This window comes from Apteryx mantelli, chromosome 31, assembly GCF_036417845.1.
Source record: "Apteryx mantelli isolate bAptMan1 chromosome 31, bAptMan1.hap1, whole genome shotgun sequence".
NCBI classification, from domain to species: Eukaryota; Metazoa; Chordata; class Aves; order Apterygiformes; family Apterygidae; genus Apteryx; species Apteryx mantelli.
In genome coordinates, this window is record NC_090008.1 from 3,605,775 (window position 1) to 3,618,965 (window position 13,191).

At 38.9% G+C, this 13,191-nt stretch overlaps 1 protein-coding gene across 5 annotated transcripts in view; it reads right to left on the reverse strand.

Moving 5' to 3' along the window:
* The window catches only part of POGZ (pogo transposable element derived with ZNF domain), a 39,620-nt gene that overhangs the window by 15,635 nt on the left and 10,794 nt on the right, over nt 1-13,191 (reverse strand). For 4 of the 5 annotated variants that reach the window (XM_067313221.1, XM_067313220.1, XM_067313217.1 and 1 more), the window contains exon 2: nt 12,077-12,201. In XM_067313221.1, coding sequence (XP_067169322.1) covers nt 12,077-12,200 — 124 coding nt within the window. In that variant the 5' untranslated portion in view covers nt 12,201. Of the gene's footprint in view, nt 1-12,076; nt 12,202-12,302; nt 12,324-13,191 lie in introns of those variants that run through there. The other variant, XM_067313219.1, reaches the window with a different exon arrangement.

The following is a 13,191-nucleotide window of genomic DNA, read 5'->3' on the forward strand; positions in this document are numbered from 1 at the left end:
CACGCTCTTCGAACACATCTGCAGCTGCTAAAAACATTACGCATGTTTTTTCCTAGTCCCATTAACTATAAAGTGAAAATTCACCTGCTGGCAAACACTAGGAAAACTTACGCTGAACCACTACAAGCCCCAGCACAGGATGTGTACCTGCAACACTGAAAGTTTCTGAACAGCATTGCTAATCACAGGCAGTCAGGGACATCACAGTCTGAAGGCCTCAATTAACCAGAAACCAGGAGGTAACAAGAATTCTGAGGTAACTTAAAAGTTATTTTCAACAGTCTCTGACAGAAAGAGAACTATGGGACTGAACTTTCATGAAATGCCAGGCAAACTTCAACTTTAACACATGAAGGAAAAAAAAAAAAGAAAGAAAACATCTGAATCATTTTGAAGTCATGATGTACAATCTGTGCCACAAGAATATCTTATAATGGTTCGAAGTGCTTGTTCTCTTGATTCAAGAGTGAGATGTCCTGCTTAAAAAACAAAAGTTAAGATGGGGAGGAGACAGTACCTTGTAACCACTAGAGTCAACATCCTTGATGTTGCACAATATATGAATTATTTCAACACAATTCCTTTGGTCTGAGAGTTGTTCACGTAACTGCAAACAACTAGGTTACTGCAGCTTAGCAAGTTACCACACATCAGCTGAGACCTGCTAACTAACTGTGCAGGTGCTCCTACCTGGCTTCACTCAGAAGTAAAACGTCTTAGTTTAAAACATCTTAATAGTATTTTATACTAAGGGGTTTTATTTAGTATTTGCTCATTTGACAATTACTTGCCTTACACTAAGCAGCAGTAACATCACTTCTTGCAATTGTGCTGACACATCTATAGAGTCCTAACACTGGTGTCACCAACTGTCACGTCCAGATGGATTTTCATTGTATACTTTATTATGGACCCACTGCTTATAGATACAATTGTCTGACACTTCTGTTATGAGATGCTGTCCTCAGTTGCACATTGTTTTGTGACATATTAACTCCTCAACTTAAAGCACCCCATGACTACTGTTAAAGTTACCTAAAGCTTTCCATTTCAGGCAGTCAAAAAGGTATCCTACAATTTTGTAAATTGCCAAGTTTTCTATGATGGAGATCTGCCAGAATGATTTTTTGTGGTAGGCTGCAGAATTGTTCAGTCATTAAAAAAAAAAAGCAAGCTTTACTTCTTCTAGTACTTTTTTCTCTTATTATATTTTCCTTATAAGTTCTAGAACCCCTAGAACTTTTGTGTTGGATCAGAGACTGGGCAGTTGACCAAGGGGCTTTCATGACTACTAGAAGAGTATCTACGGCTGTCCCCATAAAAATCCAAACAATCCGATCACTTTAATCAGCCTCTGATTATTTTAGTTTGCATCAACTCAGCAGACACTTACTAATGGTTGGCTGTGTCCTTCAGTCAATATCTCATTTGTCCCACATGTACTCTCAGTTCCACAGGTTCTTACTTGCCAACCAGAGCAGACTTGCAATATTTGCACAGAATGAGGAAACAAACCCAGGAATATTGCCCAATTGCTTCTGGCAACCTGGGGGCTCATGTAGCACTAAAACAAAGATCAGAAGAATTTCCCATCTACTGCCAACATTTGCTGACACCCAAGAGATAGGGAAGGAATTAAAAGGAAAAGAGAAGAGAGAAAATGACAGGAGGAGACTGAAAAAACATGCTAGCGAAAGATGGAGCAAAGTGGTCTACCACCACCAAAACGCTACTACCAACAAATACTACTGATGCTCAGCAGAACACCCTCCACCTCATTCCTCTTCAGTGGCCAGTCCACTGAAGGATGGCCACAGATCTCTGCTATTGGCCACCACATTAACTCAAGTCTGTGCTGTGGATCAAGGCAAGAAGTAACTATAAAGGTTGCCTATTGCAGTTGTCATACACCCTCTGACAACAATTAATTCCTTGATCATGCACCATATTTTCCACTGAATCCCCACCTCAGTGCACAGAATGGAGGATGGTCAGGGAACAAATCAGAGCTATGTAGAAAATGACAAGATGTCTGCACATGCCTGACTCCTGTATTGTATACAATGGGAAGCATGTAGCAAAGGAAGCAAGGGACCATGGAAAAGAGGGGTGATTTGGTACTTAAGGTTGTTGACTGTCACCCAGAAAAAAAAAAAAAATTGTATCGCTTGTGCTTCCTACTAAGCAATTTACCAAAAATTTTATTTTTTCCACTAGTAGTTACTACATCTTCATTTCCCAAATGCCTACTACAGATGACATGGGCCTGGTCTAAAAAAAAGCCAGAAGCCGATAACAGCAAGTGTTTGACACATATGAAATGTGTTCCTTCTTTTAAGCACCACGAAAAAAAAAAAAAAAAAAAAATCAGACTATGAACATTTCAAGTTGAACTCCAAAAATGAGCAGGATACTTCATCTGGCTTCAATTCCTTCTTCCTCCCTACCATTCTTCCTCACAAAGTTAAGCTCATTCATGTATTTATGTTTGTGCACCACTTGAACTGTAGTGAGCAATGTCACAGAAAATCTCATAAGGAATTATAATACCACATCCAGGCATGAATAGTGTGCAATAAAGAAGGCCCAGGGCTACACAGTGAACGATGAAGATAAAAAGTTTTGAATAGCTACCCATTTGGTCAGCCACACTGATCCTGTGCACTGAATGAGGCAGAGGTCCTGTGGAAAAAACAGTATATGATCATGTAAAGACTTATATGTACACAAAAGGGGCCAAATTACGGCTGTGTGGTAAGCATATTGATTTGAATTCTCCAACAAAATGCTGCCATCATCAGCACCCAAATAAAGAAGTATTTCATGCAGTCATGTTGACAAGTCCCTAAAGGGTCTTCTTCAAATCATTTCTTAAGCAGTATGGAGAGGTCCGTGCTGAGAAAAACAGAATCCTGACTACACATCGACACTAAAGATCCCATTGTACTGCTCATGCAAGAAGAATTAACTTTGGTGTGATGGCCAAAACCAGCTAGGCTAGAACAGCTACTTATCCTACAAGAACACTAGGTCTCTGTGATGTTTTGTCCACATATTTTCTATTTTTTTTCAGAGCATGTATGACGTCTTACGCACAAGACCAGAAGGATGAAATTGCATGTGGCTCAGGGAAGTGTAAAGAAAAAAATAAATTCCTCAATCCTGCTACTAATATAAGCAATGTCTTGAGGACAAAGGACTTCCAAATTAGCAGAGGGAGAAGAGATAAAAGAAGCTTCACAGGAATCTTCCCACTGTAGACTTGTAGTACAGTATGACATGAAACTGACAGAATATCCAGATTATTTCAGGGTTACAAAATGGTCCAACATTACTGAAATTACTGATGTTAAAAAGGAAAGGCATGCTATGCCCAAACAGCAAGTGTTTGCTATGCAACTGTGTAAGTCCAGGAAAAGAACTCGTGCTGTGTGACAAAATGTTCTGACCCAGAGGCAAACAGCTTCTTTTAATGAAAGATTCTTTACACTGACAGTCTGGATGCTGCCTGACTGGCAATCCTCAGGGTATATGATCCAAATATTTTCATGAAGATTATATTAGGCAGAAACAGTAAGGTGATGGAAGAATACATCAAAAGGTTCAGATCCAAGCAACACAACTGCGTGACCCACACTGCATCCTGCCTAGTTTTTCTAGTTCCTTAGCAAGGGAACTGGTGGAAAAAGGATACATCAGTTCCCACTTTCAGAGCATGAAAAACAATATCCATTAGCAAGCATAACCTTAAATTGAGGCAGAGAATGGAAATGTTGAGAGGTCATAAAGGCTGACAGCCTATCTTGGACCATTTTCTTCTTTAGGATCAAAAATAATGAACACAAACCCCATTATGCCTGAACTCTGAGCATGTCTCCTCCAGTTTCCCAGATGAAAAAGATGACATGCTTCTTGCCTTTGCAGTCTTATAAAGGTCTCTGAAGAGGGACAGGAAAAGGATGGAAGGGGTGAGTAGAAACTAGAGACAAATTGACTGAATTTGCAATCTTTAAAATTCACAGACGTAATCCCTTCACAATATTCCTGAAAATAAAAAGATGATTATCAAAGAGAAGAGACAGCAGTTGAGAAAAAAGAAAGGGGGGGAAAAAAAAACAAAAAAAAACTTTGGACAGTTGTATCACGTTCTGAATATTTACATCCCACCCAGTATCTGATGAAGGCCCAATCCAGGGCATCAGCAGATCATTTTCTCCTCCTCAGTGGCACCAGGGTGTTATTTGGCTGACAAGGAGCACACAGTCATCCCCAAATCTTTCAAGGAATGGAGACCTTGCCAAACGCTGAAAGTCTGTGACTGCAAATGAGAGGTCTTTCATTGTCCCTTGAACTTCCATGAGAAATCCTGAAGACTGAAGCTATGATGACCTCGTGGTTAGTACAGAGGCCACTGTGTAGCCTCAAGTGGAGCGTGACAGGTTTCCAACTCCTTCTGGCGCTCCTTGGGAGTTTACAAATCAACTGGGAGGACTTGCACCAGCTTAACAAACAAAAGATGACATTGGGTTTAAGTCCATTTTAAAGTAGAGACCAGCTGACAAAGATCTTCTGGTCAGGTCAGTCCAATGATTTTTGATTCTTTTCTCTCAAATGTGGGCTTGGTAGGTCCCTGCCATGTTGATCTCTCCTGAAATGCTATCATTACTAGACAACACAACAGCAGAAGCATATATAAATACTCTAATTCCTTACCAGAAACCGCAGGTTCTTTTCAGTGTGGTCAGGATGGGCACAGTTGTATGCCAATTTTTTTTTCAGGCTTTGGTAGACTTTCATTAGTGAGACTGATAAGCCTTCTGGTGTAGCATGTCCAAGAGCGTGCAGTACTTCTCTTAGATTGTTTCCAAGGAGATTTGTAAGGTTTCCACAGGTCCTGGAACACTTTAAACTCACCAGCCAAGACAGATGTGCATAGATTCACTATTTCATCTAGGGAGAATGAGGAGACCATGGCACAAATCAGCTGCTGGGAAAGAACAAATTATGTTCTTCTCTCTTCTCCTCCTGCCTCTCAAGTGTATGACTTTCCAAGTAGCTCGCTGGAAACTGCTTAATTTGCTTCTTTGAGGAGTGCGATTTAGACCTAAATGCCAGTTGATGAAGCAAGCTTCCTGAAGTATGCCTGAACATTTAGTCCTGGACAAAGTGATCCTTGTGAATCCTAGGCCTCTTCCTACATTTCTTGAACTCCTCCTTGACTTTCAGTATGCTACCAGGAAGGGAGAATGTAGACATGTAGAAGAGGAGTTTCCTTATCCTCTCTCTCAACTACGCATAGCAAAGACTCTCTCCTCTAAAGGAGATGCCACTCTCATCAGATGTGGCCTGTCTGTTCACAGGAAAGGTTGCAACTGGCAAAACTTCTTTAACCTGACACTCCAGAAACCCCCATGCAGATGATCTGAACTTCACTGCTGAACCTTCCAAGAGAAGAACACTAGTGCTAGGCCCATCAATAAGTTACTTTGCAGTGTAAACAACAGAGGTGCTGAGATAGGAACCTCAAAGTAGAGCGTACCAGTCTATTGCTACAGAGGCCATCAGTGCCAAGGCTCCCATCACTGAGACAATTAACACCAGAATCAGTGATAAACAGTTAGGACTGATGTCGGCATGCCATGATTTAAGGTCACCATACATTTGGACTTTGAATTCAATAACTAAACCTCAACAGAGGCCTTCTCAGGCTTACAGAGGGTAGACAGTAAGCCTGGGATGACTCATTTGTTCGATGACTTTGGTCTCAGACGAATGGCCCTCATCAGCAGCCAGTACTGATAGCTGGTAGACAAAAAGGAGCAATGTAGGGACACATCATTAATGCTTTAACGGCAGGTGATTTGGGTATCAAGTGGAGTCAGCTCACCAGGGCATTCTCAGAGAAGTAAATGCATTACTGGGGCCTGGTGACAGACACTTTTAGGTATCTGAGGAACCTTTCATCAGTCTTATGAGAAGCAAGTTCAGGTGGCTTCCATGCACTCTGAATCCATTTCAAAGTATGACGGGTACAACACTGCTCTGGGACATATCATTCAAGACACAGTAGGCACAAGGAGCAAAACTAAGAGAAGCTTCTGCTGTAACACTACTGCCTAGATGAAAGGCTAGCTGAACTCAGTGCAAACAAACCTATATAATTTTTCCCAACAAGTGTAAGAGAGAAAAATAATACTAAATGTTATATGGAGTTTAGAGGAAAGAGGGGTCACAGGGCAGTATGCAGAATAGGCATACATTGCAAGCATCCTGTCACGTTGACACAGGCAGTAATTTAAACTGGACAGAGTCTTCTCATTTCCTATCCTAAACTGATTTAACTATACACTGTTAGGCATTTGCTGCATATGAAATGGAAGCACAGTATCTCCTTGTATAATTTCTATATTTTCAGCACAAAAAGTGCTTTGTGATTCTTGTGGCAAAAAGAATTGCAGGAATGTAAGTTATATTTTTATCTGATGGTGGAATTATTAAAAACGAGTCAAGCTGTCAGGCTGACATGCAGTGTGGCACCTATCTCATTTTCTTGTCAACAACAACAGTCTTTTTTGGGTAAGAGGACACTGTTGAAACCGACAGACATATATATTATAACCAGCTAGCTATGCAAGTATATATAACCCATAAGAAAGAACCACTTTGAGTACAACACAGGTATAGCTAAAAACAATCAAAGGAAATTAAGAAAAGAAAGAATTAGGCCAAATGTCACTTCAAATATATTTAGCTTTCAGTAATTTTTCCTTTTATGTCCCAGTAATTTGAGACATTTTAAAACTAAACTGCAGGAAACAATTCAGCTCCAGCAGAAAGATGGAAAAAGATAAGCTAGAAGATACTTCCATCTTTAGCTTTGAAATTCTATTTCTTGATTTTTGGATGCGAGTTCATTTAAATCCAGTCCACTATGCTCTTCTGCTCTGCTTGTTCAAAGGAGAGGTGATGTTTTGTGTATTTCAATGTTAAATAGTACAACACCCCGCATGAGAAATTCTGGCACATGGTTTGCTAATGTACAGTCAATTAGCTTTAAGGTTAGGTATTTACCAACATGGATGCTGTTGTTTAAGGAAAGGATAAATTTTAGGCCTGCAGGCTTGCACATGGCAAATTATATCCTAGAGGGAAAAAACAAAACAAAAAAACAACAAAACCTTACACTGAGAGATGGATAGATTTAATGAGTCTTTTTCAACCCTAACTTGGAAGTCTTTTTAATTAAATGTAAAACAAAATGCAAGATGACAGCCATGAGCATAAAAAACAGATTTCTGAAGGCTGGGATGACTCCAGACATGGCTCATTTCATAAGCATTCTACATAGTCACAACTTAAACTGGGATCTGACCCTCAGTTACTGGGCCAGCAAAGACTGCAGGGACTGAAGAGGTAACAGATGTCCCTGTGGCACTTTGCCACTCAAAATCCTCACTGGCAACAAGCCAAAAAGGATTCCCCTGCAAGTCAAAGTCATGTCATACGAGATGGCAGTGGCTTAACAAATACAACTATTCCAAGAAGAAAAGGCCATGCTGTAGGCTGAAGAGTTTTATTCGTATTGGTCCTAAAGTTAATGGGCCAAGCTATCCTCTGCTGCATCAATGTAATCACAAGGAGAATTTACTCCACCACAAAAATTAAACTGCTCCAGAGATATGCAAAAAACAGGCATATTTCTATTCCCCCCCCCCCCCACTTAAAGAATCCATCCCAAACCACTTAATGTCTATCACTAAATTAAAGAGAAAAGCCATGTGGAAACAACCAGGAATACCTAACACATGTTCCTAATGCCTACAGAGATTTCATCTCCACTCCAATGGACACAAAAAGCACAAATATAACCCACATCATCCTTATACTGTAATATACAACCTTAACTGATGTTGACTGCTTTGTTTCAACAATACTAAAGGAACTAACCAAGCTGTGAAGTCATAAATTCTGTGCATTTGGAAAGTAATTTTGTTTTGAGGCTGTAAACGTCATTTCACTCCCACCTGTCTTCCAAAGGATACTGACACATGCTTTTGAGATTTTCAGAATTTTTCAGTAATCTAAGTATAGTTTTCTGACCAAACATTACCTAAGAAATTCTACAAACCCTAAGATGCTCCAATACACAGAAATGCACTGCGGGGCATACAGAGATCCAACCATGCAATACTGCATCATGATCTGAGAAGAGGGCAAAATAAGCACAGCTCCTACAGTCCTGGAAGACATCAATGGCCTACCCAACAAGGCAAATCCTGCATAAGCAAGAGAGACCAGCAAAACTGCACTCACTGCTCAATTCACTTCCACATTGGTAAATTATGATGAAATGACATTCTGCAAGGCACACACAGAAGAAAAAGGACTGTCGAAAGTGATAGATTGAGTCACACCAAATGACAATCCCTACCTGACTGATGTTTTTAATCTACAGAGTAAAAACCTGAAGGTAGTATTTCCCCAACAACTACCACTAATTCTGTTTGCAAATCAGAATTAGAAAAAAAGAGAATTGTAGGTAGCTATGCCTATTATTCCATTCCTCTAGGACAGGCTACAGTGACAAGTATCTGGAAACATACTACCAGCTTTTCAGGGCAAGGAGGCTACTGAGTACAGTAAGGAACTGAGCCACTAGGAAAACAATTCTATGTATGTGTTACAGTTCACAGAAGTACAAAAAAGGAATTTCTAGCTAGCCTACAGCAGCAGTATACCAGCAATCTCTCTAAACCTCTAACTTTCTCAAAGTCCGAAGAGACTGCTGGGCATAGTCAGACTATGCAGCAAGGAACTGAGAAAGGAAGACAAAACCATAAGATTTTGTCTTCTTTTTCTAACCTTCCTCACTTCCTTTCTCAAATCAGATGCTGGAGCTCTGATTCCCAAGGTAAGAGCTTACCATGACTCTTACTTTTAAGACAGCCAAAGATAAATAAATAGAAAGGAACAAATAAGAAAAATTGTTAGACTGTTGCGATTCTGTGCAATCCTTTCAAATTTAAGATGTGACAAATGCCTGGAAATTAGATTCCTGTATGATTCCCATTGGTTCTGAGGGGATTTGGGAAACATTTGGATAACGGCTCCTAAAGAGATATATTTGAACTTGCCAGAAGAGTATCAAAATATTTTACTGATAAATATATTGCTATTAGCAGATTTTTTTAAAATAGCCATGCTCATTTTGCTTTTTTAACTGTTAATCTAATTAGCACATTGATATCACAAAGCCTTTATTAATTTCTTGTAATTGATTTAGAACATCTCTCAGTTCACTTTTTATTAGTAGAGTTATGAAATACTGATCACAGGCGTATTAAGTAGTGATATCTGCAATACACTTGGAGTTGAAGATATTTTTAAGACTTCCCACAAATGTATCATCATTTCAAATAATGTAAAAAGAACCTTTCTCATTACTTGTGTTTCTGATCAAATTATATTAAAAATGGTATGTGGCAACTTTTTAGTTAGTTTGACAAATGTACTTGTACAGCTCCTTAATCCTAAAGGATCCTACAGCATTTTCTATTTCAGTGTATTAAATTAGTAAGTTATGCAGAGAGATTGCTTATGCTATCTCTGAAATGAAGCAAGACAACTCTAATAGCAAAAAACCCCCCAAATTTAAGAAACAGAATTATTCACCTTGGAATTTGGCCAACACACCAGTTTTAACACATCTCTTGCAAAACACACCACAGTGCCCCACAGTGACCATGAGCAGTCAGGACCTTGATTTTACATCTTACCTAAAGGGTGATACTGCCAGTGATAATTTCCAGTAATATGTAAGGACACTGGATTTAATTTTGAACAGAAAGAAACCAACTGCTACTCACTGTAGTCCCTGCAAGTTTTCACAGGACTTCCACCCAAATACCAACCTGACACCTTCCTGTTCAGCTCATGAAAACTCATATGCTTGCAGCACAAGACAGTGTGACTACAAGAGAGCCTCACATTTCCCCTCTGCACCCCAAAGCATTCTAAATACTGAAGGGATTTCTGCTTACCATTGTTGCTTGCAAATAGTGTCACTAGTGACTTCTTAGCACTGTTGCTATTTTGAGCCCCACTGCTACTGACTGACACGGCAGTAGAGAGATTACCACCTGTGGACGCATGGGCAACAACTGACAGAGGGGCAGAAACAGGCTGCAGACTCACTGAAACTGCCAGAAAGGAACTGCATAATCATATTTAGAGAAAGAGAGAGAGAGTGAGCACAATTTGTTTGTAGAGACACCATAACAGCATGCGGCTTGGCTATAGGCCATGCAATCATACCAAGTAAAATTTTTAACTTCAGACAACAGTCTACAGCCACATCCAGCTTCCTTAGGCCTGTATTTTATACCAAACAGCCCAAGCAAGACAAGCTATTCAACTAACTCAAAACCACTGTCAGTTTTATGCCCATTCCAACTCATCTATGAATGAATCTCTTTCTCCTTACTAATATCCTTCTACCTTGGCATCTCTACTAATTTATCAAAGCAAACTCCTTCTAATCTTTTTCTGGTAGGAAGAGCAAGAGGAAACACAGGGCAACAGCAGAAGTGTATTCTTCCCTAAGCAGAAACAGCCAAATTCTACTCATCTCTAAATATCAACTAGCTTTTTAAAGCCCCAAATGTTGACTACTTCCACAAACACCCTTTGTTTACCACAAGATGTGCAGAACAGCTACTGCTAAGAAGTTAAAAACACTGACTACCAAAAATGCTTCCAGAGCACTTCATGCAAGGATTGAAATTTAGGATAGCCGCCATCAGAAACACAAGAGAGAGAATGAATCACTAGTGTTATCCCTGGGCCTATAACAAGACATAGTCCCTTTTCTATTCCAAATATTAAGCTGATGCTTTGCTTGATCTTGACCAAATAGCCAAGAAAACGCAATTCAAATGGCTAAACAAAAGCCTAATTTATTAAACATGCCAGTCTACTTCATCCACACATGTAACTAGGATAAGAATTCTTTTTCCCACACACCAGACTCAAGTAGAAACAAAGGGAAGAATCAAAGGGATAGTGAATAAATTTTTTTCTGAATACAGTCATGTTTCATTTACTCCTGAATTTTAAATGCTCATGCTGAAGTTTTGATTTGTATAACATAGGTATATGCCCAATGGCCCAACTCATTGTGTTGATACCAACTGAAACCAACAGTCAAAAAATACCATTTTTATGTCCTTCCTTAGTTAGGGGTTCCATTACACACAGAATGATTAAATATTATCTGAAAAACAAAAAGCCTCCGATCTACAAATTATTTCCTTTTATGAGTCCAAATTTCTCATAAAAAAGCCAGTGGATAAGATACGCTGATCTACACATTAAATACAAACTCTGAACATCAAAGTTGCACATCTTTCAATTTGCAGAAAATGGTCAAAAATATCAGCTAAAACTCATGACACCAAATCATAGGTTAAAGAAGTAACAATAAACTAGTTGTAATCTCACTGGTTTGACTACGTAAGCTAAGTTAGGGGAAACACAATTCATCAAATACCTGACTTCCTCCTTCATTTCAGAACTGCTGGAAGAATCAAACTGTTCGTCACCACTGAACGTCGATACGCATTAAAGTACTTTGTAAAACAAAAAGTATTATGCTGTTTTTCTTTTATGTGCATTATAAATCCTGTATTTTTAAGGAACTACTACTTTGGCTGTATAACATAAGTACCTGTTAACCAAAGTTCCCGCCTCATTTTTTAATAGGACATCCTTGCTAACACCTACAAAAATCTTACTTCTCACATACAGAGAAAGAGCTCCATTTCCCACCTCCCAGACTACTTTTTAGAAGGACAGCTAGCCTACAGCAGTATCGCCACAACATCAGCTCTACCCAGCACAAGAAAAGCTCTGATCGCAAATACAGAGATCGAAATTTGTTAAATTATTCATTAACAGTTTTTTTTTTTTGTTGTTTCAAATAAGATTACTTACTGGATAGGATATAAGCAATCACTGCAGTTTCCCTTAAATATAACACCCATAACTTGAATAATTCTAGACTAAAATACTTAATTACCCGTAGCAGTTTTATCAACCGAATTATAATCCTCAACAACAGAATCTTCAATCACATCACTGATTTTCTGCCATGGTTCCAGCTCCTCCTCCTCACATTCCATAAAAAGGTCTGTATCCGCCATTCTGTAAAGGGAAAAGAAGAAAAACCTTTTACTGGAAAAAACTGTTTTGTCAGGCAAAAAAACTCTCATTATAAAAATAATTGTAATTCCAGCACTACTTACAATGTTTGTATTTCCCAATATTCCAAAGAAAAAATTTGAGCTGTGTATTTTCCAGTTCCTATTTATTCCTCAGGTTATAGAGCTGAATCCACATTCTAATTTAATCAGTTGTGTTTCCTTTGCAGAAAGAAATCTGTGAAGTTTCCTCCTGCAAACCCTTGTTTTTGCCTTAAAATTTCAGTCTTTATGCCTCTCCTGATAAAGCCAAACCTAACAGCCTGAAATCAGAAGTCACTGCCCCATAACCCATTACCTTTAAACAAATAAAATCAGGCTGAAAGAATGAAGAATTACGTTTCTGCTCGATCTTTGGTTTGGAATATTCTAGGACTATTGCCAACATGCATATGACAAACAGAGATTGAAAATTCAAGCTTAGATGAGTAAAAAATGTGCGTGCAAATGTGCAGGCAGTCCTTGGCTAAGCTCAGGCTCCTCCTCTAATCAAACTCACATATATTTCATCTCCTGTACATTCCCATAGCCCTGTCACAATGAACAATTTTCTCTAGTGTCAAGTGTCCTACAGGACACCTCTTCTCAGAGGGTAGGAGAATTATCAAAGGTCTCCAAAAAGCTTTCATCAATATTATACTGATATCTAATCAATAAACACACATTTCCAATCACACTTGGACAACTTTCAAGCCATCAAGCCAAGTAAACTGAAAGAAGCTTTCTTACTGAACTAGTTTTGTATTGCTTCATTTAAACAGGATTTGGCTGTTTCTAAACTTTGATTCTAAATGATGCTTATGCAAAATTTTAATTCTGCTTAATAATACACTTAGGAGTCTTTAACTAACACTGGTAGTTCCAAAAGCTCAACTGCTTTTTTTAAAGAAACTAGGGATTATAATCAAGACACTACAGAACCTGAATTTCCTCA